At 32.0% G+C, this 22060-nt stretch overlaps 4 protein-coding genes across 4 annotated transcripts; 2 read left to right on the top strand and 2 right to left on the bottom strand.

The window, feature by feature from the left end:
- Positions 1-140: 140 nt before the first annotated feature.
- Positions 141-3105, bottom strand: LOC111677682 (DNA mismatch repair protein spellchecker 1). The gene is made up of 7 exons (XM_046952896.1): positions 2945-3105; positions 2827-2876; positions 2239-2763; positions 1786-2054; positions 635-1722; positions 342-574; positions 141-268 (listed from the first exon to the last, which is right to left on the bottom strand). Exons 1-7 carry the CDS (start codon positions 2988-2990, stop codon positions 173-175), a joined length of 2307 nt encoding a protein of 768 aa, XP_046808852.1. The 5' UTR covers positions 2991-3105; the 3' UTR covers positions 141-172.
- Positions 3106-3233: 128 nt separating this feature from the next.
- LOC111677694 (polypeptide N-acetylgalactosaminyltransferase 35A) lies at positions 3234-6145 on the top strand. The gene is made up of 2 exons (XM_023438858.2): positions 3234-4334; positions 5009-6145. Exons 1-2 carry the CDS (start codon positions 3404-3406, stop codon positions 5902-5904), a joined length of 1827 nt encoding a protein of 608 aa, XP_023294626.1. The 5' UTR covers positions 3234-3403; the 3' UTR covers positions 5905-6145.
- A 3419-nt stretch (positions 6146-9564) lies between these two features.
- LOC111677689 (ras-related protein Rab-14) lies at positions 9565-11402 on the bottom strand. Its single transcript, XM_023438853.2, has 3 exons — positions 11248-11402; positions 10147-10510; positions 9565-10081 (listed from the first exon to the last, which is right to left on the bottom strand). The coding sequence occupies exons 1-3, from the start codon at positions 11351-11353 to the stop codon at positions 9904-9906; spliced, it is 648 nt and encodes a 215-aa protein (XP_023294621.1). The 5' UTR covers positions 11354-11402; the 3' UTR covers positions 9565-9903.
- A 7392-nt stretch (positions 11403-18794) lies between these two features.
- Positions 18795-22020, top strand: LOC111677718 (nucleolar protein 10). Its single transcript, XM_023438904.2, has 5 exons — positions 18795-19066; positions 19136-19537; positions 19595-20020; positions 20079-20374; positions 20998-22020. Exons 1-5 carry the CDS (start codon positions 19001-19003, stop codon positions 21926-21928), a joined length of 2121 nt encoding a protein of 706 aa, XP_023294672.2. The 5' UTR covers positions 18795-19000; the 3' UTR covers positions 21929-22020.
- Positions 22021-22060: the final 40 nt, after the last annotated feature.

Below are 22060 nucleotides of genomic sequence, written 5' to 3'. Positions count from 1 at the left end.
AGATAGATAGATAGATAGATAGATAGATAGATAGATAGATAGATAGATAGATAGATAGATAGATAGATAGATAGATAGATAGATAGATAGATAGATCGATAGACAGATTTTTCCTTCCCATTTTTCTTTTTATATCTTTTTACCAATTTCTTTAAATAACTCAATTTCGTACTTACTCTGCTATAGACCAGGCTATACCGCAACCCTCATAGGTAGAAGTACCTCTACCCAATTCATCAATAATGACCAACGACTTATCGGTGGCAGACTGAAAACAAAAAGAAACAACAATATATTATAACAATATAAAAAAAATTGCAATAACTGTCCTAAAAACTTACCCTTATAATACCTGAAGTTTCAATCATTTCCACCATAAAAGTACTCAAACCCTTAATAATATTATCACTGGCACCCACACGACCCAATATGGAATCAACCATAGATATAGTGGCCTCTGAACAAGGAACAAACGAGCCAACATGAGCCATTAAAACGGCCGTACCCACCGAACGTATATAGGTGGATTTGCCACCCATATTGGGACCAGTAATAATAAACATATTACATTTATCTGGAAATTAATAAGAAATAAGTATGAGTAGTACATAGTTTGTTTTGAAAAATAACTGACCTTTTCTAAACTCCACATTATTGGCTATGAAGGTAATATGCTCTTGCAATTCCAGACAAGGATGACGAATATCTTTTAACACCAATTCTCCGGCACCTTCTGGCAAAATCTTGGGTCTTATATAGGGTGTGGGAGCCGTTTGAGCAGCTATGGCAAAACTAACCAAACAATCCAATTGAGCAAATTCATTGTTAAGACTTGTCAAGGGAGCAGCATAACCTACAGCTACCTTAACGATTTCCTCCACAATATTTTTCTGTTGCTCTTCGTAGCGCGTGCGTAACGTAACAAATTCATCATTAATTTCGGTTAATTTTTCCGACGTAAAACGTATGCCACCCTTAACAACATCAATTATTTTATAGTTTTTATTCTTACGCAATACACTATCATCTCTTAGGGTAATGCGAAAATGATAACCGACATGTGAGACATTTAATAGTTTTACATTTTGATTTTTATCCAAATCTAACTCTTGGCCAGCCTTTTCTTGAAGCTTTTCCATTTTGTGCAGTAACTTGGACATTCTTTCTTTCATTTCGAGTAGTTCCGAATCAAAGGAAGCTTTTACCAAATATTCACCCGTTTCTATGGCATCAAAGTCCATTACTTGTTCTACCATTTGTTTGAGTCCCGATAGATCTTCTAGATAACTTTTGAGGGGATCACATAAAACACTTTTAACGGTGGCATTTTCCAAAGCGAGTAGAGCATTTACAATTTTCGGTGTACGCAACATGACCTGGTAAATGCGAAAGATATCTTGTAAATTGGCCTTTTGACGTAATAACTTTTTGGTGAGCATTAATACGTCGGGTATACGTTTTAGGAATTCTTCATGCAAAGAATTTAGGGTGGTGGGTGATTCGAGGAAACATTGTACAATATTATGACGATCATTTAATATTTCCTGACTTCTTAAAGGTTGCTTAACCCATTGAGCCATTAAACGATGACCTTGTGCAGTGCGACAATGATCAAGTACTCCTAAAACACTTTGCCACCTATAGGAGGGTGAGGAAAAATGTGTACCTGGTTTGGGCAGTATATTAAGGGCACTAACGGCTGCTGCATCTAAATGAACAAATCTAAGAGAGATTGTGGGATTTATTAAGTTTTTACTTTTCTAAATAATTGAAAAACATGTTTACCTTTTCAGATTTAATTGTTTTATTTGATAGTGACCCAAATTTCCGGCATCATTGACAAGGTCTGTATACTTTATGGCTACTCTTAACGCCTCCATGGCTATGTTAAGCTGTAGTTCAGGCATACCGGTGGCATCTTCTTGTTGACCTTTGGCAAAACGTAGTAAATGATTAAGATCTTGTATTAAATCATTTTTCTCGGTGTTGGCAGATTTTGGTGGCACCGTAACCATAATGCCATTACGTTCTAAGAGATTTTTAACAGCTTCATACTGAAACCAGCGTAAAAAGGTTACTATGTAAATTTGGTATTCTTTCTGGTCAGATTATTTAGTATTTTCAATAGCAAAACTCTTGCTTAATACTAAATTCCAATTGGAAATTTTCATTGCTCTTAACTTGCTACTGCAGCTCCAATGAAAGTTTCACTTTCACTGAAAACTCTTTCATACTCACCTCTCCATCCTGTTGAGGCAGCAAACACTCCTTGGGACCCAATAGCACCACCGTAGCTTCCAATTCAGTGAAAAAATCATCGTCCAGAAACTCCAACACTTGAAAAAGACAATCATTCTGATCCACCGAAGCTACACCCACATTACGCTGATTATTTTGCACACGCAATTGCAAAGACAAAATGCTATTGCCCACCAATATCTCCTTATTGGAGAAGAGAATATCCTCGAACTGCAGAAGATTACCCGGCGAACCGCGATACTCTAACTGCCACTCACCGCCCGTAGAACGGCGTACATAGACTTCTACACGATAATTACGCACTAGCAATAACTCTCGAACGGCCAATTCGAAATTTGTCTTCGAAAGCATAACATAGGGTGTAGGCTGTCCATCATCAGCTAAAAGCTGTCTTATATAGGCGGTAGATTTATAAACTAAACGAGAAATTAAGTCGGAATCTTCGGGGCCGTGAACGGAATAGGAATCAGTGCGATCGAAAAAACGCACGGTAGTGACAGGTTTCTGGTTAAGGAAAATGTTTATTTAATACTAAGAGAAAGGAGATTTTGTAAATTTCAAACTTACTTCACCCTGTTTTTGTAAAAATTTTACAAAATTTCGGCGGGCATTAGTGTCTGGAATTGGTTTTTTTGTTGAAACATAAGAAAATTACTTTTTTATGAAAATTTTTTAACAAACTTACCTAAATTAAGTTGCGGTTCTTGTTTATTAGCATTAATAGCTTCCATTTTCTGTTTGTTTTATTTAAATTTAAATCAAATTTGCAAATTTTCTTAACAATCTACATTGGCGCAACAATTTGCCAAAAATGAAGCGTGTGTCCTGCGCCGACTAATATTAACGGCGTCGTCGGCCAGTATTGCCATATATTTTTTGAAGAAAAACTTTTGTTAACAAGGCTGCCCATAAGTTTGCAAAAAAAATTTGCTTAGATTTTTTGCTTATATGGCATCCTTGTTGTCTTGTTTATTAAATTATTGAAAACGTAAACAAAAACAACGGGTTTCAATTAGTGTTTTAATTAAAATGCACAAAATTATTGCAAAATCTTTGAATAAACATAAATTAGGTTAAAATATAATTAACAAAATAGTATTTCTAATATAACGTCATAAAAAAGTGCCACGAATTGTATTTAAAAATGCAGCTAAAACGTAGAATTTGTAAAACCTTTACATTGGAAACATATTTAGTATTATTTGGTTTGGTGTCGCTTTTAATTTACCTGTACCTGTTAAGGAGTGACATTGAAAAAGGCGGCTGGTCTAGCAAAGAGCATGCGAGTACTAATCCGCTTTTGCTCTATGAAAATAGAGTGCAAACAAAATGTTTAAGTGAAAAACTAGAAGCAGCCACAGATTCTCTGTCCGGCTTGATGGGGTCGGATGAGGCCATTAATGGTTTGGGTGTCGTTAGGAATAAACAGGACAAGTATGTGCGTGATATTGGCTATAAACATCATGCTTTTAATGCCTTAGTTTCTAACAATATTGGTCTTATGCGCTCCATACCCGATACCCGCCATAAAGTGTGTCCCCGTACACCCACCCTAGAAACCGAAACACTGCCCACAGCATCCATTATTATGTGTTTCTATAATGAACACAAAATGACTTTATTTCGTTCCATAAATACCATTATAGAACGTACTCCCTCTTGGCTCTTAAAGGAAATCATTTTGGTCGATGATTTTAGTGATTTACCCGAATTGGAATTCCATTTACAGGGAGAACTACATTCGCAATTACACTATGATAATCTTAAATACATAAGAAATACACAGCGTGAGGGTTTAATAAGATCGCGTGTCATTGGTGCCCGTGAAGCTAAAGGCGATGTTTTGATTTTCTTAGATTCCCACATAGAGGTGAATCAACAATGGGCGGAACCTTTGTTGCGTTTAATTAAGGCCGAGAATTCTACTTTGGCTGTACCTGTAATAGATTTAATTAATGCCGATACATTCCAGTATTCGTCGAGTCCCTTGGTGAGGGGAGGTTTCAATTGGGGTCTTCACTATAAATGGGAGAATTTACCGGAGGGTACTTTAAAGCAAGAGGAGGACTTTAAAGGTGAGTTTTTGTTTTAAATCGTAAAATCAAATTTGTTCTCAATAAATTAAAGGTTTTTAGTACAAAAAGTTTTTATTAGTACAAATATGCGTTTTTGGTATAATAAAGAGTTTTAAGTACGAAAAGGAGCTTTAAGTATAAAAAAGTTTTAGGAATTTTAAGTACAAATTTGAAATTTTAGGTTTAGAACTAGTTCTAAGTGCAAACTTGTAAAATAGAAAATTTTCCACAAAATTGAAACAAAAAGGAGTTTTTAGAACAAAAATTAAATTTCTGTAAAAATTTGTACTAAAATGATTACTAAATAAACTTTTAGATTTTAATGGTTTTAGTACAAAAATTTTTAGTATCACAAACATTGTTTTTGTTTCCCTTTTTTTAGTACAAAAACGATTTTTAGTACAAAATGAGTTTTTAGTACAAAATCGAAATTTTAGTACCAAATCGAAATGTTAGCACATAAGCAAGTTTTTAGTACAAATATCTATTTTTATAATTAAAACTCAATTCTGTACTAAATTTTCTTTTTTGAACAGTAATTAGTTTTTAGTACAAAATCAAATTTGTAGTACAAAATTAAAATTTACTACAAAACCAAAATTTTAGTACAAAAATTCGACTTTGAGGTACAAGTTCTTAAAAATCCTTCTTTTCTTTTTCGCCTCATTCTCTAGGTCCCTTTATATCGCCCACCATGGCTGGAGGCCTTTTTGCCGTCAATCGCCAATATTTCGACTATATAGGCAGCTATGACATGGGCATGGACATATGGGGAGGTGAAAATCTCGAAATATCATTTCGTACCTGGCAATGTGGTGGCGCCATTAAAATTGTACCCTGTTCACGTGTTGGTCACATCTTTCGTAAAAGAAGACCTTACAGTTCTCCCGATGGCAGTGATACTATGCTCAAAAACTCTCTACGCTTGGCTCATGTTTGGATGGATGATTATAAAGAACACTATCTCAAACTCGAAAAGGTTACACCACATTTTGACTATGGCGATATAGGCGAACGCCTGCAGTTAAGAGAAAAACTAAAATGTAAATCATTTGAATGGTATTTAAAAAATGTCTATCCCGAGCTGAGACTACCCGGAGAGGAGAATACGAAAAAAGAAAAACCACCCGTCTTCCAACCCTGGCATTCGAGAAAACGTAATTATATTTCAACCTATATGTTAAGATTATCGGGCACCAAACTATGTGCCTCGGTGGTGGCTCCCAAAGTGAAAGGTTTCTGGAAAAAAGGCAGCTCTTTGGTATTGCAAAAATGTGATGAACAAAAATCACAAATATGGTATGAAACCGATAAATCGGAAATCATTTTAGATCGCCTGCTATGTTTAGAGGCTTCGGGTGATACTCAGGTTATTATTAACAAATGTCACGAAATGTTGGGAGATCAACAATGGCGCCATACTAAAGCCGAACGTAGTCCTATTTATAACATGGCTACCGGCACTTGTTTGCGAGCCGATAACGCAAAGCTGGGAGCTACACTACGCATGGATTTGTGTGCTAAACATGAAGCTAGTGCTTGGGATATTGTGGGTGTGATGAACTCGTAGTAGACGCAGTTTTAAACTGTTTTTTTTAATTGATATTTTTGCAAAAAAAAAGACTTTTTAATACAAATTTTTTATTGCTTTTTTATAATTTACGTCCATTTTTTTGTATAAATCATATATATACATATTTTTTAAATGAATACTTTTTGCATTATGTTATTATAAATGCGATATCTTTTAAGACAACCACAAACAGCTAAATAAAAACTGTATACTTTCCATTTTTTGATATTAACAAAAAAGAAAATGTTTAATTTAACAGGAGGTTTACGCTGGAAACGGTGTTTAGTTTGTAGCCTTTCCAAGGCAGCCATGATTATCTTTATAAAGTACAACAGGAGTACCTTCTGTGATAACAATCGTGATCGGGAAATAAACCATTTCACCATATTGCTTCAGTTGTAGCTAAGCTCAGCTTCACTAGAAGATTTTGCTACGGTTTATTGCAACAGGATCCAAATATTTTAAAAACGTATCTTCTTCAAGATATTCCATCTACCACATTTGACCCCCAATCCACATCAACATATTTTAGTACTTAAGGCTTCCTATTTTAGTTCAAATGATGATGTTTTCCTTTTTTATATTTTACAATACGTTTTAAGTGGAATTTTGTTGCTATTTTCCCATATATCCTACAGGATAACAGATGTCACAACATTATATACATTAAGCTTCCAAGTATGTAGTTCTCGATAGGGTTGGCTACATTCAGATCATGGCTCTTGCATTAATCGCAAAAAACTTGAAAATTCCAAAATCCGACATCTCAAAACGTTTGTTTATATCGATTTTAATTCTTTTTCTAGCTCTGTTCTAGCTCTACTCTAGTCCTGTTCTGGTTCAGTTGCAGTTCAATTATAGTTCAGATCTTCTTCAGTTCTAGTTCAGTTCTAATTCTGTTGTAGTTCTGTTTTAGTTCTGTTTTAGTTCTGTTTTAGTTCTGTCTAGTTCTGTTCTAGTTCTTTCTATTTCTGTTCTAGTGCAGTTCAATTCTCGTTCTGTTCTAGTTTAATTCTAGTTAAGTTCTTCTTCAGTTCTAAGGTCTGTTTTAGTTCTGTTCTAGATCAGTTCAATTCTAGGTCTGTACTTGGTTAGTTCCAGTTCAGTTCTGTTCGAATTATGTTTTAGTTCTGCTCTAGTACAGTTCCAGTTAAATTCTAGTTCTGTTTTTGTTCAGTTTCAGTTTCAGTTCAATTCTATTTCTGTTCTAGTTCAGTTCTTCTTCAATTCCAGTTCTGTTCTAGCTCACTTCTAGTTAAGTTTTAGTTCAGTTCAGTTCTAGTTTAATTCTAGTTCAGTTTTAGTTCAGTTCTGGTTCAGTTCTAGTTCAGTTCTTCTTCAATTCTAGTTCTGTTCTAGCTCATTTCTAGTTAAGTTTAAGTTCAGTTCTAGTATAGTTCTAGTTCAGTTCAGTTCTAGTTCAGTTTTAGTTCAGTTCAGTTCTAGTTCAGTCCTAGTTCAGTTCTAGTTCAGTCCTAGTTCAGTTCTAGTTCAGTTCTAGTTCAGTTCTAGTACAGTTCTAGTTCAGTTCTAGTTCAGTTCTAGTTCAGTTCTAGTTCAGTTCTAGTTCAGTTCTAGTTCAGTTCTAGTTCAGTTCTAGTTCAGTTTTAGTTCAGTTCAGTTCTAGTTCAGTTCTAGTTCAGTTCTAGTTCAGTTCCAGTTCAGTTCTAGTTTAGTTCTAATTCAGTTCTAGTTCAGTTCTAGTTCAGTTCTGGTTCAGTTCAAGTAAAGTTCTAGCTTTAGTTCAATTCAAGTTCAGTACTGGTTCATTTCTAGTTCAGTTCTAATTCAGTTCTAGTTCAGTTCTAGTTCTAGTTCAGTTCTAGTTCAGTTCTAGTTCAGTTCTAGTTCAGTTTTAGTTCAGTTCTAGTTCAGTTCTAGTTCAGTTCTAGTTCAGTTCTAGTTCAGTTCTAGTTCAGTTCTAGTTCAGTTCTAGTTCAGTTCTATTTCAGTTCTAGTTCAGTTCTAGTTCAGTTCTAGTTCAGTTCTAGTTCAGTTCTAGTTCAGTTCTAGTTCAGTTCTAGTTCAAATCTAGTTCAGTTCTAGTTCAGTTCTAATTAAGTTCTAGTTCATTTCTAGTTCATTTCTAGATCAGTTCTAGTTCAGTTCTATATTAGTTCAAGTTCAGTTCTAGTTCAGTTGTAGCTCAGTTCTAGTTCACTTTGTTCACTAGTTCAAGTTCACTAATTCTTGTTCAGTTTTAATTCTGTTCTGTTCTGCCTCTGTTCTAGTTCAGTTCTAGCTTTAGTTCAATTCAAGTTCAGTACTGGTTCATTTCTAGTTCATTTCTAATTCAGTTCTAGTTCAGTTTTAGATAAGTTGTAGTTCAGTTTGAGTTCACTTCCAGTTCAGTTCTAGTTCAGTTCTAGTTCATTTCTAGGTCAGTTCTAGTTCAGTTCTACTTCAGTTCTAGTTCAGTTCCAGTTCAGTTTCAGTTCAGTTCTAGTTCAGTTATAGTTCAGTTCTAATTTAGTTCTAGTTCATTTCTAGATCAGTTCTACATTATTTCAAGTTCAGTTCTAGTTCAGTTGTACCTCAGTTCTAGTTCACTATTTCTAGTGCACTAATTCTTGTTCAGTTTCAATTCTGTTCTGCCTCTGTTCTAGTTCATTTCGAATTCAGTTCTAGCTTAGTTCTAGTTCAGTTCTAGTTCAGTTCTAGTTCAGTTCTAGTTCAGTTCTACATTAATTCGAGTTCAGTTCTTGTTCAGTTCTAGTTCAGTTCTAGTTCAGTTCTAGTTCAGTTTTAGTTCAGTTCTAATTTAGTTCTTGTTTAATTCCAGTTTAGTTCTACCTCGATTCTGGTTCAGTTCTGGTTTAGTGCTAGTTTAAATCTACTTCATTTCTTTCTTTAATTCCAAATCATTTCAGTTCCTGTTCAGTCGTACTTCAGTTCCAATGAAATGAGACTTTCATTTTAGTTGTGTTCTTATTATGTATTTTTCCGAGTATGTTTCTAATATGATTATCGTTCAGTGTTCCAGTTTACTATTAGTTCAATTTAACTTTTAGTTCTTTTATTTTATTGTTTACAACTTTTACCTCTTTGTCTTCTATTTTAGTATAAAAAAACAATATTATTATTTTTTTGCTATAACTACCATTTATTTTTGTTTTATTTCAACATTTATTCCATACAGTTCTTCTAATTTTTAATTTTCTTTTTTATTTTTTTGTTAAAAATACTCATCAAAACCTAATAAAAAATGTTTATTTAATTTTCTAAAAAAAAAACATTTTTCCAACATAGAGAAAACAAACCATCAATTATATATTAAAAACAAATGTAAAAGTATTGAATGTTTTTTTGGTTTTTCAATTCAATACTTTGTCACTAAAATAGATGGAATATTTATTATTTTTTTGTTATAAAAATGCACTTTCTTTTTTTTATTCGTTTCGATACAAACTTCTTGCTTCTACAATAGTAGTAATAATCCTTTAAAGGATTTTTTTCAAAATACTACTTTAAACCTTTCAGAGTTATAATTTTTTTTTACTAAAAATCTTAGTTTTGTTTTTTTTCTTAATTTTTTTTTAATAATTAATATTGATATTTGGTTTGTGTTGTTGTTGCTGTTATTTGAAATGTTTTTGTATGAAAAAGTTTTCTTTGTTTTCTTTCTTCTTTTAATTAATTTAAATGTTTTAGCTAAAAAGTGTTGTTTTAGTTTCGAGTACTAGTTGTTGTTTTTGTTGTTGTTTTAAATATACGTATGTTTTTATTTTTATTCATTATAAATTTTATACTTATTTTAATATAATTTAATAATAAACAGCTATTTTGTTCAATACAAATATAATCGTGGAAAATAGAAGGAGAGAAAAAAAGAAGTTAAGCTAATAAAGAGAGTGTAAGAAAAATATTAAAAGAAACATAATTTACAAAAAAAAATGTTTAGTAAATAATTAAAAAAAAAAATATATATATAATAATAAATGTTGTTTAAAGAAAAAAAAAAACAATTATTAAAAAAAAATATATATAAACACATGTTTAACATGAGCACTGATCTTTATTATTGGGTGTCTCATTTGTTAATGAGGTTCTTCCAGGTTGGGAGGGACGATGTTGTACACCCGATTCCGAAGCATTGAGATCCAAACGACCCTCTTGTATATTCTGATAGATTTTACGAGCAGTTTCTAAAAAGGCTTCTTCTACATTTTGCCCTCTAAAATTTCAATTTAAAAAATTTTAATCAATAAAATTTAATATAATTAAAACATTTCTACTCACGTCATAGCACTTGCTTCCAAAAACATTAAACCATTTTCTTTGGCAAATTCTTCAGCCTCTTCGTAGGTAACTTCTCGTGTACTTTCTAAATCTGATTTATTACCAATTAAGAAAATCACAGTATTCGGATTGGTTAAATTGCGTGTGTCCGTTAGCCAGCTGCTGAGATGATTGTACGTTGATCGTCTGGTTATGTCGTAGACCATAAGAGCACCAGCAGCACCTCTATAGTAAGAGCGTGTCACAGCCCTAAAACGTTCTTGACCGGCGGTATCCCAGATTTGTAATTTAATTTTCTTATCATCGACCTCAATGATACGTGTACCGAATTCAACACCAATGGTATGTGGACAATTTGCCATGACTAGAGAAAGTAGAAAGGAGATTGATTAGAACAGAAAAATAACAAGAATAGAATTGAAGTAGCACAGAACTAAAACAGAACTGAACTAGAACTGAACTAGAACTGAACTAGAACTGAACTAGAACTGAACTAGAACTGAACTAGAACTGAACTAGAACTGAACTAGAACTGAACTAGAACTGAACTAGAACTGAACTAGAACTGAACTAGAACTGAACTAGAACTGAACTAGAACTGAACTAGAACTGAACTAGAACTGAACTAGAACTGAACTAGAACTGAACTAGAACTGAACTAGAACAGAACTAGAATAGAACTACAATAGAACTAGAACTAAAGTAGAACCGAATTAGAACTGAACTAAAACTGAACAAGAACTGAACAAGAACTGAGCTAAAACTTAACTAGAACTGAACTGGAAATGAATGATCTATAACTGAACTAACATTAACTTCATAATTATCTTTAACTGTTTACATTTTTTAATTTATTAAGTTAAGATCTATTTTTATTGAAATTTGTTTTGTAATCATCCTATGAGCTTTCTTTTAAACAATAGAATTATTTTCTGTTAATATTTACACTTAAAAAGCAAATAATTCTATTTAAACTTCAAGAAAAATAAGACAGCTAATAGTAATTAATATTTATTTAAAATTATTACTAATGATCATCTCATCTTTCATTTAATATGGTTCTTTTTATAAATATATATTTTTTTAGAATTTACTACTTACATTTCTTTTCCGTAAATTGATGCAAAATACATGATTTTCCCACACCCATATCACCAATTATGATGTATTTGAATATGTAATTGTAGTTATATGGCGCCGAAGACATTGTGGGATCTGAAAACAAATTTAAATTATAATAAATTATTATAAATTAAATGCGAAAAATATTATAATCATCAATTAGTTTACATTTTTCATAAGCCATATCAAGGCCATTATAAAATTTATTAAAAATAACTAAACTATTTGTTGACATTTTTCTTTTAACTTTTGACAACATTTCGTGTACAATCTAAAACATTCACTGTTTGCCCATAAACAAATTAAATAATATTATGTAAAACTTTATTTGCGTCTATTGATAACTTAAAGTGGAGTTTTATAATACAAAAATAAAATAAGTAAAACAAAATAGTAGTAATTTGCATTTAGGTTTTGAATTATCAGTTAAAATTGAAATTAAATTCAAGACGTGTGGTTTTTTTATAAAGAAATTATTTAATTTAGACAGGTGCTTAATAGTTCAGTATGGGGAAGTGTAAATGTTGCTTTCTTTTAGTTAACTTTTTGTTTTAGTTTAAAAAGTGCTGCGGACTTTGTTTATTTAAGAGATGTAGTATTTTAATGAAAATATAAAACAGTTGTTTCGTTTTTATTTTCATTTCTTTTTTGCGTAAAAATAAAAGCGAGCATTTTACTGTGGGGAATTGTTCAAAATTTGAGTGATGAGTAAGTTATTAAAAAGTTAAATTATTGGGGTTATTTTATATTAAAAAAACATTATACTTAGAAATAGAACTAAACTAGAATTGAACTAGAACTGAAGTAGAACTAAACTAAAAACAAGTATGAATGTATAGTCGGGCGTAGCCGACCATATGATACCCCACACCAGTCAGTATATATGTTAAAAATGGGGATTATTTAAAAAATTAAAGCATTTGGTTTGTTTTTTAAATTTATTTCGGAATATTTTTACTTTTTTGGCAAAAAAGAGATTTTTTAAGAGGGCTCAAAGGGGAGTAGTGCAAAATGTTGGTAGGGGGAGTTAAGTCTTCTTCAATATTATTTATATAGAATTTAAAAGTGTTATTAGTGTTTGTAAGTGAATTTTGACCTTTAAGTCATTTTCTGAAGGGGAGTTTGTATGGGGGATAGGGTCAAATGAAGCCCGATCATTACAAAAACCGGTAGTGTCATTTAAAGTTCTATAAAACTAAGTTTTGTCGACTTTTGTTAACATAATAGATCATTAAATTAATTATAAGCCAAAAGGCCCTATTTGGGGGGTACGGTTGTATGGGGGCTTGTCGAAATAATTTACCAATTTTAACCATTTTCAATAGGCTTCGTCCTTGGGCCAAGAGAAGCGTGTGTGCCAAATTTCATCCAATTATCTTGAAAATTGCGACCTGTAGCGTGCGCACAAGGTTTACATGGACAGACAGACAGACGGACGGACAGACGGACATAGCTAAATCGACTCAGAAAGTGATTCTGAGCCGATTGGTATACTTTAAGGTGGGCCTAGAACCAATATTTTGGGGTGTTACAAACATCAGCACAAACGCATAATACCCTTCCCACTATAGTGGTGTAGGGTATAATAACTAGAAATGTACTAGAACTGAACTAGAAATTAACTAGAACTGAACTAGAACTAAACTAGAACTGAACTAGAACTGAACTAGAACTGAACTAGAACTGAACTAGAACTGAACTAGAACTGAACTAGAACTGAACTAGAACTAAAATAGAACTAAAATAGAACTGAACTAGAACTAAACTAGAACTGAAGTAGAACTGAACTAAAACTGAACTAGAACTAAACTAGAACTGAACTAGAACTGAACTAGAACTGAACTAGAACTGAACTAGAACTGAACTAGAACTGAACTAGAACTGATCTGTTAATATTTACACTTAAAAAGCAAATAATTCTATTTAAACTTCAAGAAAAATAAGACAGCTAATAGTAATTAATATTTATTTAAAATTATTACTAATGATCATCTCATCTTTCATTTAATATGGTTCTTTTTATAAATATATATTTTTTTAGAATTTACTACTTACATTTCTTTTCCGTAAATTGATGCAAAATACATGATTTTCCCACACCCATATCACCAATTATGATGTATTTGAATATGTAATTGTAGTTATATGGCGCCGAAGACATTGTGGGATCTGAAAACAAATTTAAATTATAATAAATTATTATAAATTAAATGCGAAAAATATTATAATCATCAATTAGTTTACATTTTTCATAAGCCATATCAAGGCCATTATAAAATTTATTAAAAATAACTAAACTATTTGTTGACATTTTTCTTTTAACTTTTGACAACATTTCGTGTACAATCTAAAACATTCACTGTTTGCCCATAAACAAATTAAATAATATTATGTAAAACTTTATTTGCGTCTATTGATAACTTAAAGTGGAGTTTTATAATACAAAAATAAAATAAGTAAAACAAAATAGTAGTAATTTGCATTTAGGTTTTGAATTATCAGTTAAAATTGAAATTAAATTCAAGACGTGTGGTTTTTTTTATAAAGAAATTATTTAATTTAGACAGGTGCTTAATAGTTCAGTATGGGGAAGTGTAAATGTTGCTTTCTTTTAGTTAACTTTTTGTTTTAGTTTAAAAAGTGCTGCGGACTTTGTTTATTTAAGAGATGTAGTATTTTAATGAAAATATAAAACAGTTGTTTCGTTTTTATTTTCATTTCTTTTTGCGTAAAAATAAAAGCGAGCATTTTACTGTGGGGAATGTTTTCAAAATTTGAGTGATGAGTAAGTTATTAAAAAGTTAAATTATTGGGTTTATTTTATATTAAAAAAACATTATACTTAGAAATAGAACTAAACTAGAATTGAACTAGAACTGAAGTAGAACTAAACTAAAAACAAGTATGAATGTATAGTCGGGCGTAGCCGACCATATGATACCCCCACACCAGTCAGTATATATGTTAAAAATGGGGATTATTTAAAAAATTAAAGCATTTGGTTTGTTTTTTAAATTTATTTCGGAATATTTTTACTTTTTTGGCAAAAAGAGATTTTTTAAGAGGGCTCAAAGGGGAGTAGTGCAAAATGTTGGTAGGGGGAGTTAAGTCTTCTTCAATATTATTTATATAGAATTTAAAAGTGTTATTAGTGTTTGTAAGTGAATTTTGACCTTTAAGTCATTTTCTGAAGGGAGTTTGTATGGGGGATAGGGTCAAATGAAGCCCGATCATTACAAAAACCGGTAGTGTCATTTAAAGTTCTATAAAACTAAGTTTTGTCGACTTTTGTTAACATAATAGATCATTAAATTAATTATAAGCCAAAAGGCCCTATTTGGGGGTACGGTTGTATGGGGGCTTGTCGAAATAATTTACCAATTTTAACCATTTTCAATAGGCTTCGTCCTTGGGCCAAGAGAAGCGTGTGTGCCAAATTTCATCCAATTATCTTGAAAATTGCGACCTGTAGCGTGCGCACAAGGTTTACATGGACAGACAGACAGACGGACGGACAGACGGACATAGCTAAATCGACTCAGAAAGTGATTCTGAGCCGATTGGTATACTTTAAGGTGGGCCTAGAACCAATATTTTGGGGTGTTACAAACATCAGCACAAACGCATAATACCCTTCCCACTATAGTGGTGTAGGGTATAATAACTAGAAATGTACTAGAACTGAACTAGAAATTAACTAGAACTGAACTAGAACTAAACTAGAACTGAACTAGAACTGAACTAGAACTGAACTAGAACTGAACTAGAACTGAACTAGAACTGAACTAGAACTGAACTAGAACTGAACTAGAACTAGAACTGAACTAGAACTCACCTAGAACTGAACTAGAACTGAACTAGCACTGAACTAGAACTGAACTAGAACTGAACTAGAACTGTACTAGAACTAAACTACAACTGAACTAGAACTGAACTAGAACTGAACTAGAACTGAACTAGAACTGAACTAGAACTGAACTAGAACTGAACTAGAACTGAACTAGAACTGAACTAGAACTGAACTAGAACTGAACTAGAACTGAACTAGAACTGAACTAGAACTGAACTAGAACTGAACTAGAACTGAACAAGAACTGAACTAGAACAGAACTAGAACTGAACTAGAACTGAACTAGAACTGAACTAGAACTGAACTAGAACTGAACTAGAACTGAACTAGAACTGTAATAGAACTGAACTAGAACTGAACAATATTTTGGGGTGTTACAAACATCAGCACAAACGCATAATACCCTTCCCACTATAGTGGTGTAGGGTATAATAACTAGAAATGTACTAGAACTGAACTAGAAATTAACTAGAACTGAACTAGAACTGAACTAGAACTAAACTAGAACTGAACTAGAACTGAACTAGAACTGAACTAGAACTGAACTAGAACTGAACTAGAACTGAACTAGAACTCACCTAGAACTGAACTAGAACTGAACTAGCACTGAACTAGAACTGAACTAGAACTGAACTAGAACTGTACTAGAACTAAACTACAACTGAACTAGAACTGAACTAGAACTGAACTAGAACTGAACTAGAACTGAACTAGAACTGAACTAGAACTGAACTAGAACTGAACTAGAACTGAACTAGAACTGAACTAGAACTGAACTAGAACTGAACTAGAACTGAATAGAACTGAACTAGAACTGAACTAGAACTGAACTAGAACTGAACAAGAACTGAACTAGAACAGAACTAGAACTGAACTAGAACTGAACTAGAACTGAACTAGAACTGAACTAGAACTGTAATAGAACTGAACTAGAACTGAACTAGAACTGAACTATAACTGAACTAGAACTGAACTAGAACTGAACTAGAACTGAACTAGAACTGAACTAGAACTGAACTAGAACTGAACTAGAACTGAACTAGAACAGAACTAGAACTGAACTAGAACTGAACTAGAACTGAACTAGAAGTGAACTAGAAGTGAACTAGAACTGAACGAGAACTGAACGAGAACTGAACTAGAACTGAACTAGAACTGAACTAGAACTGAACTAGAACTGAACTAGAACTGAACTAGAACTGAACTAGAACTGAACTAGAACTGAACTAGAACTGAACTAGAACTTAACTAGAACTGAACTAGAACTGAACTAGAACTGAACTAGAACTGAACTAGAACTGAACTAGAACTAAACTAGAACTGAACTAGAACTGAACTAGAACTGAACTAGAACTAAACTAGAACTGAACTAGAACTGAACTAGAACTGAACTAGAACTGAACTAGAACTGAACTAGAACTGAACTAGAACTGAACTAGAACTGAACTAGAACTGAACTAGAACTGAACTAGAACTAAAATAGAACTAAAATAGAACTGAACTAGAACTAAACTAGAACTGAAGTAGAACTGAACTAAAACTGAACTAGAACTAAACTAGAACTGAACTAGAACTGAACTAGAACTGAACTAGAACTGAACTAGAACTGAACTAGAACTGAACTAGAACTGAACTAGAACTGAACTAGAACTGAACTAGAACTGAACTAGAACTGAACTAGAACTGAACTAGAACTGAACTAGAACTTAACTAGAACTGAACTAGAACTGAACTAGAACTGAACTAGAACTGAACTAGAATTGAACTAGAACTGAACTAGAACTGAACTAGAACTGAACTAGAACTGAACTAGAACTGAACTAGAACTGAACTAGAACTGAACTAGAACTGAACTAGAACTGAACTAGAACTGAACTAGAACTGAACTAGAACTAGAACTAAGCTAGAACTGAACTAGAACTGAACCAGAACTAGAACTAGAACTGAACTAGAACTGAACTAGAACTGAAATAAAACTGAACTAGAACTGAACTAGATCTGTACTAATACTGAACTAAAATTGAGTTGTACTAAACTAAACATGAATATAGCTAAACTGGAAATCAAAAATTGAAAATTAATAATTAAAGTCGTTTAGGGATATAAAAATATAATTTCAGAATCGATTATATATATGTGTTATAATATATGTATATTATTTTGTAATTTCTTGCCTTTATTATTTGATGTCTTTTTGTGTGAAGCTAATGACTCTTTTTTTAGGCATTTGTAAATTAACTGATAAGAATTTAAGTATTACATTTTTTTCTATATAGATTTTATTCAAAAATTTATAAAATAATAGATGCGTGAACAATGACCGATTTTTAATACGAATCACGTACAAACTTTTATGTCTTTTGTTATAACAGCTGCAAATTATGTTGATATTAAGATTCCTTTGTGGTGTTTTGAAAAGAGTTTCAATTTAAGTAATAAATCAAGTAATCTTTTAATAATTTAAAAAAAAAATTTAATAAAATACTTTAAAACTGTTAGATGGTTTGGTTTTTTAGCAAACTTTTAAATTTGTCTGCAAATTTTTAAAGCAAAAAGTCATCTTTAAGATAGTTTAATATGCTTTTTAGTAAAATAAATTGTTTTTTTTTTATTAAAAGCTTGTAATATTAACGATTTCTACCACGAAACAATAAAAATTTATAAATTAAAAAAATATGCCCTTAAACAAATTTCTAGGCTTTGTTTACATATCGATTTTATGAACAAAAGTGTCATCTCTAATGGTATGTGTGTGTTTGTGTGATAAGTGATGTTTAACTATTGACAAGTACTGTATGTGATTTTTTTGTATTATTGACTGAAAACAACAACAAAAAAGGGGGTGTTGTCGGGTGAACAAAACAATAAATATAAGAAGAAATTTAACGGAACTATTTCCTCTCATGTCTACTTTTTATCACTTTTATAATTTGTTGTTGTTTGTTGTTTTTTTAGTTTTAATAATAGCTGAAGCCAAGATCTTATAATAAAGACAACAAAAACAAAAGCAAATTTCTGCTATGATTCATTGAACAAAAAAATCTAAAATATTATACGTACCTTAGATTTTATTAAACAATAACTTAAAAGAAAATTCTACAAAATATTAATAATTATTGAAATTATAAAGCTGATAACAATATAATTGAGTTTTATTCACAAGTAATGATGGATTAGTTTTGTTTTTTACTAATACTTGTAAAACAACTAAAAAATTTAATTGCAAATTGTTTTTCTTGTTTTAATTGAATTGTGAGATTTTGTTTGTTTGACTTGTTTTATTCCCGATAATTTGCGTTTTCACTTTTTTTTAATATTTGTAGAAAAATAAATATATACACTCACTTATAATGCATAATATACAATATATACAAAAGTAAAGTTAAATTACGTGTTAATTTCTGCCAAATTGTTGGAAAATTTATAAAACTTTCTAGTTTTTTACACAAATTTGTGCAGTTTTTAATTCTTTTATATGTTTTCTTTAGAGTTTTTTAATTTTTATTAATTTTTTCTTGAGTTTTAAGCAATTTTTCACAATTTTTTTCCTTTAACTTCTGAATTTTTCTGTGTGTGTTTTTTTTTTCTTGTATATGGTTGATATTTTTTTTTTGCAACTCAGAGAGCTGTCAATTAATGTCATTAACGATAAACGATAACTTGATTATTTTAAAGCATTCACCGTAATATTGTTTTTCTTGTACCACATAAACAATCATTCACAATAGTGTTTTGTTATGACAGTTTTCTCTCACTCTCTACTCACACGTGCAAAGTAGTGTTTACGTTTTTCCTACAGGAATTAATTAAAATTTGTATTTATATAGATTTATTTAATAAATCTGTAATTTTTTTAATAATTTTATTAAAAATTATGTTAAAATGTTCGTTAACGAAGTAAATGAAGTTAAAATATATAACCTGAGTGCGGGCAAATCTTTGCCAGATGTAAGTTTAATGTAAATGAAAAAAAGTGTAAGGGAGTTGCTTTATTTTTATTTTTTTTCCTAATTTCAGTGGCTTACTGATCGCCGCAAAAAGTCTCAGTTAATGAAAAAGGTTGATTCTCGAAGACAAATAGAATTAATACAAGATTTTGATATGCCCGGTGTATGTACCTCCATACGCATGTCACCTGATATGCAATATATCTTGGCTACGGGTACCTATAAACCGCGCGTCAAATGTTTTGAGGTTTCCAATTTGTCTATTAAATTTGAAAGATGTTTTGATTCCGAAGTTACCACTTTTGAGGTAATAAGTGATGATTATAGTAAAATGGTTTTTCTGCAATGTGATCGTTATGTGGAAATACATGCCGCTCATGGCAGACATTATCGTTTGAGAATACCGCGTTTTGGTAGAGATATGAAATATCATAAACCTTCCTGTGATATGTTTATAGTGGGCACTACTAAGGTATTTAAAGAAAAATATGAAAAATTGTGTATTTGTTATAAAAATTGAAATTTTTAGGAAATTTATCGTTTAAATTTGGAAAGAGGACAATTTTTACAACCTTACGAATCGGAGGCCTCTTGTCTTAATGCTTGTGAGGTAAATCCTGAACATGGTTTACTAATGGTAGGCTCCAAAGAGGGCACTGTAGAAGCCTGGGATCCTAGATCTAAAACAAAATGTGCTACTTTGGATGTAGCCATAAAATTGCCAGGTGTTAAAGAGTTTCCTTCTATATCGGCTTTAAAATATAAAGATGGTTTACATATGGCTGTGGGCACTAATTCGGGTCATGTTTTACTCTACGATATACGTTCGAAAGAACCTTTGCTAGTAAAGGATCACTTAAATAAATTGCCCGTTAAGCGTATAGCTTTTAATAATCAACAAAATGCTGTTTACTCCATGGATGAGGCCATGTTGAAGCTGTGGGATGAGCAGACGGTATATTTAAATATCTTTTTAGATTTATAAAAATGTTAATTATTTTCTTGTTTTCTAGGGCAAACAAATTGCTTATATAGAGTCCACCTCTTCGTTTAATGATTTCTGCACTATACCCAACACGGGTATGTTCTTTATGGCTCAGGAGGATGTTAAAATGTTGACCTACTATGTTCCAGCCATGGGTCCCGCCCCAAGATGGTGTTCCTTCTTAGACAACCTTACCGAGGAGATTGAATCGGAGGTGGTTGAACACATGTATGATGATTATCAATTTGTTACACAAAAGGAATTGGAAGAATTGGGTCTAGAGCATTTGATAGGTAGCAATTTATTAAAGGCCTACATGCATGGGTAAGTTTATAGAAACTGAGCTAGAACTCATCTTGAATTGCACTAGCATTGAACTGAACTAGAAGTGAACTAGAACTGAACTAGAACTAAACTAGAACAGAACTAGAACAGAACTATAACAGAACTATAACAGAACTAGAACAGAACTAGAACAGAACTAGAACAGAACTAGAATAGAACTAGAACTGAACTAGAACTAGAACAGAACTAGAACAGAACTAGAAGTGAACTAGAACAGAACTGGAACAGAACTAGAACATAAGTGGAACAGAACTAGAACGGAACTAGAACATAACTAGAACAGAACTAGAACAGAAGTACAACAGAACTAGAACAGAACTAGAACAGAACTAGAACAGAACTAGAACAGAACTAGAACAGAACCAGAACAGAACTAGAACAGAACTAGAACAGAACTAGAACAGAACTAGAACAGAACTAGAACAGAACTAGAACAGAACTAGAACAGAACTAGAACAGAACTAGAACAGAACTAGAACAGAACTAGAACAGAACGAGAACAGAACTAGAGCTGAACTAGACTAGAACTAGAATAGAACTCAATTAGCACTGACTTAGAACTAAACGAAAAAATCTCTTAACATTTTTGTTTTTTTCCCCAGTTTCTTTATTGATGCCCGTTTGTATAACAAAGCTAAAGCTTTGGTGGATCCCTTTGCTTTTGAACGTTTCCGCAAAGAGAAAATTCGCGCCGAAATCGAAAGTGAACGCAAGCCACGCTTACAACTTAACACCAAACTGCCTAAAGTTAATCAAGAACTGGCACTTAAAATTATTGATGAACAAACAAATCCCGCCGCCAAATCAAACAACAAACAAGTACCCAATCTCTTGGAGGACAATCGTTTTAAGGCCATGTTTGAAAATAAAGATTTCAATATTGATAAAAATGCCGAAGAATATAAGCTATTGGCGCCAGTACTCAATCGTTTAGAAAAATCCAAACTAAAGGAAATTAAGAAACGCATAGAGGTGGCACGAGTCAATGAACTACACGAAGAGGAGAGTAAACCTCATGAGGACAGTGATAATGATGAGGATTTGTTTGGTTTAGAGAAAAGCGATGATGATGATGAGCACAATTCGTCGGGTCCTGAATCCTCTGACGATGAAGGTGTACGAGAGTTTAATAAAGAAATGAAGAGAGCCTACAAAGATGTTAAAAAACAAAGAAAAGAAGAATTACAAGAACTAGAAGAGGAGGTGCAGCAGGATCGAAGAGAAATAAAAGAAAAACCTAAAAAAGATTTCAAATTAATTTCTTTAGATTCAACCACCGAAATGAGTCAAGTTAAAAGAGGCATGATGAAAGTTTCCCTACAAGATCGTGTCGCCAAGGTAGAAGAAACTAATGCTAAAGTACAAACTATAGGACGTTCATTGGGTAATCGTCAAATGACATTCGATATGAAGAAACCACCCTCGAAAGAAATGCGTAAACGTGAATATCAAATGAAACAACATCGTGAGGAACGCAAAAAATTGATAAGACCCATTAAGTCGTTGAAATTGAAAAAGGTTAATTTTAAGTAGATTATTGAAATAGATTGTTTCTTTTTGTAAGTTTTTGAATGTTTATCTAATTTTCTGAGAATTTAGCATGTAAATAAAGTATTAAAAAAAAAAACATAGTAAGTGTTGTTTTACTTTTGTCTTTAACTGCAT

This window comes from Lucilia cuprina, chromosome 2 (genome assembly GCF_022045245.1).
Source record: "Lucilia cuprina isolate Lc7/37 chromosome 2, ASM2204524v1, whole genome shotgun sequence".
Taxonomy (NCBI): Eukaryota; Metazoa; Arthropoda; class Insecta; order Diptera; family Calliphoridae; genus Lucilia; species Lucilia cuprina.
This window is presented reverse-complemented; position numbering and strand designations above follow the sequence as displayed.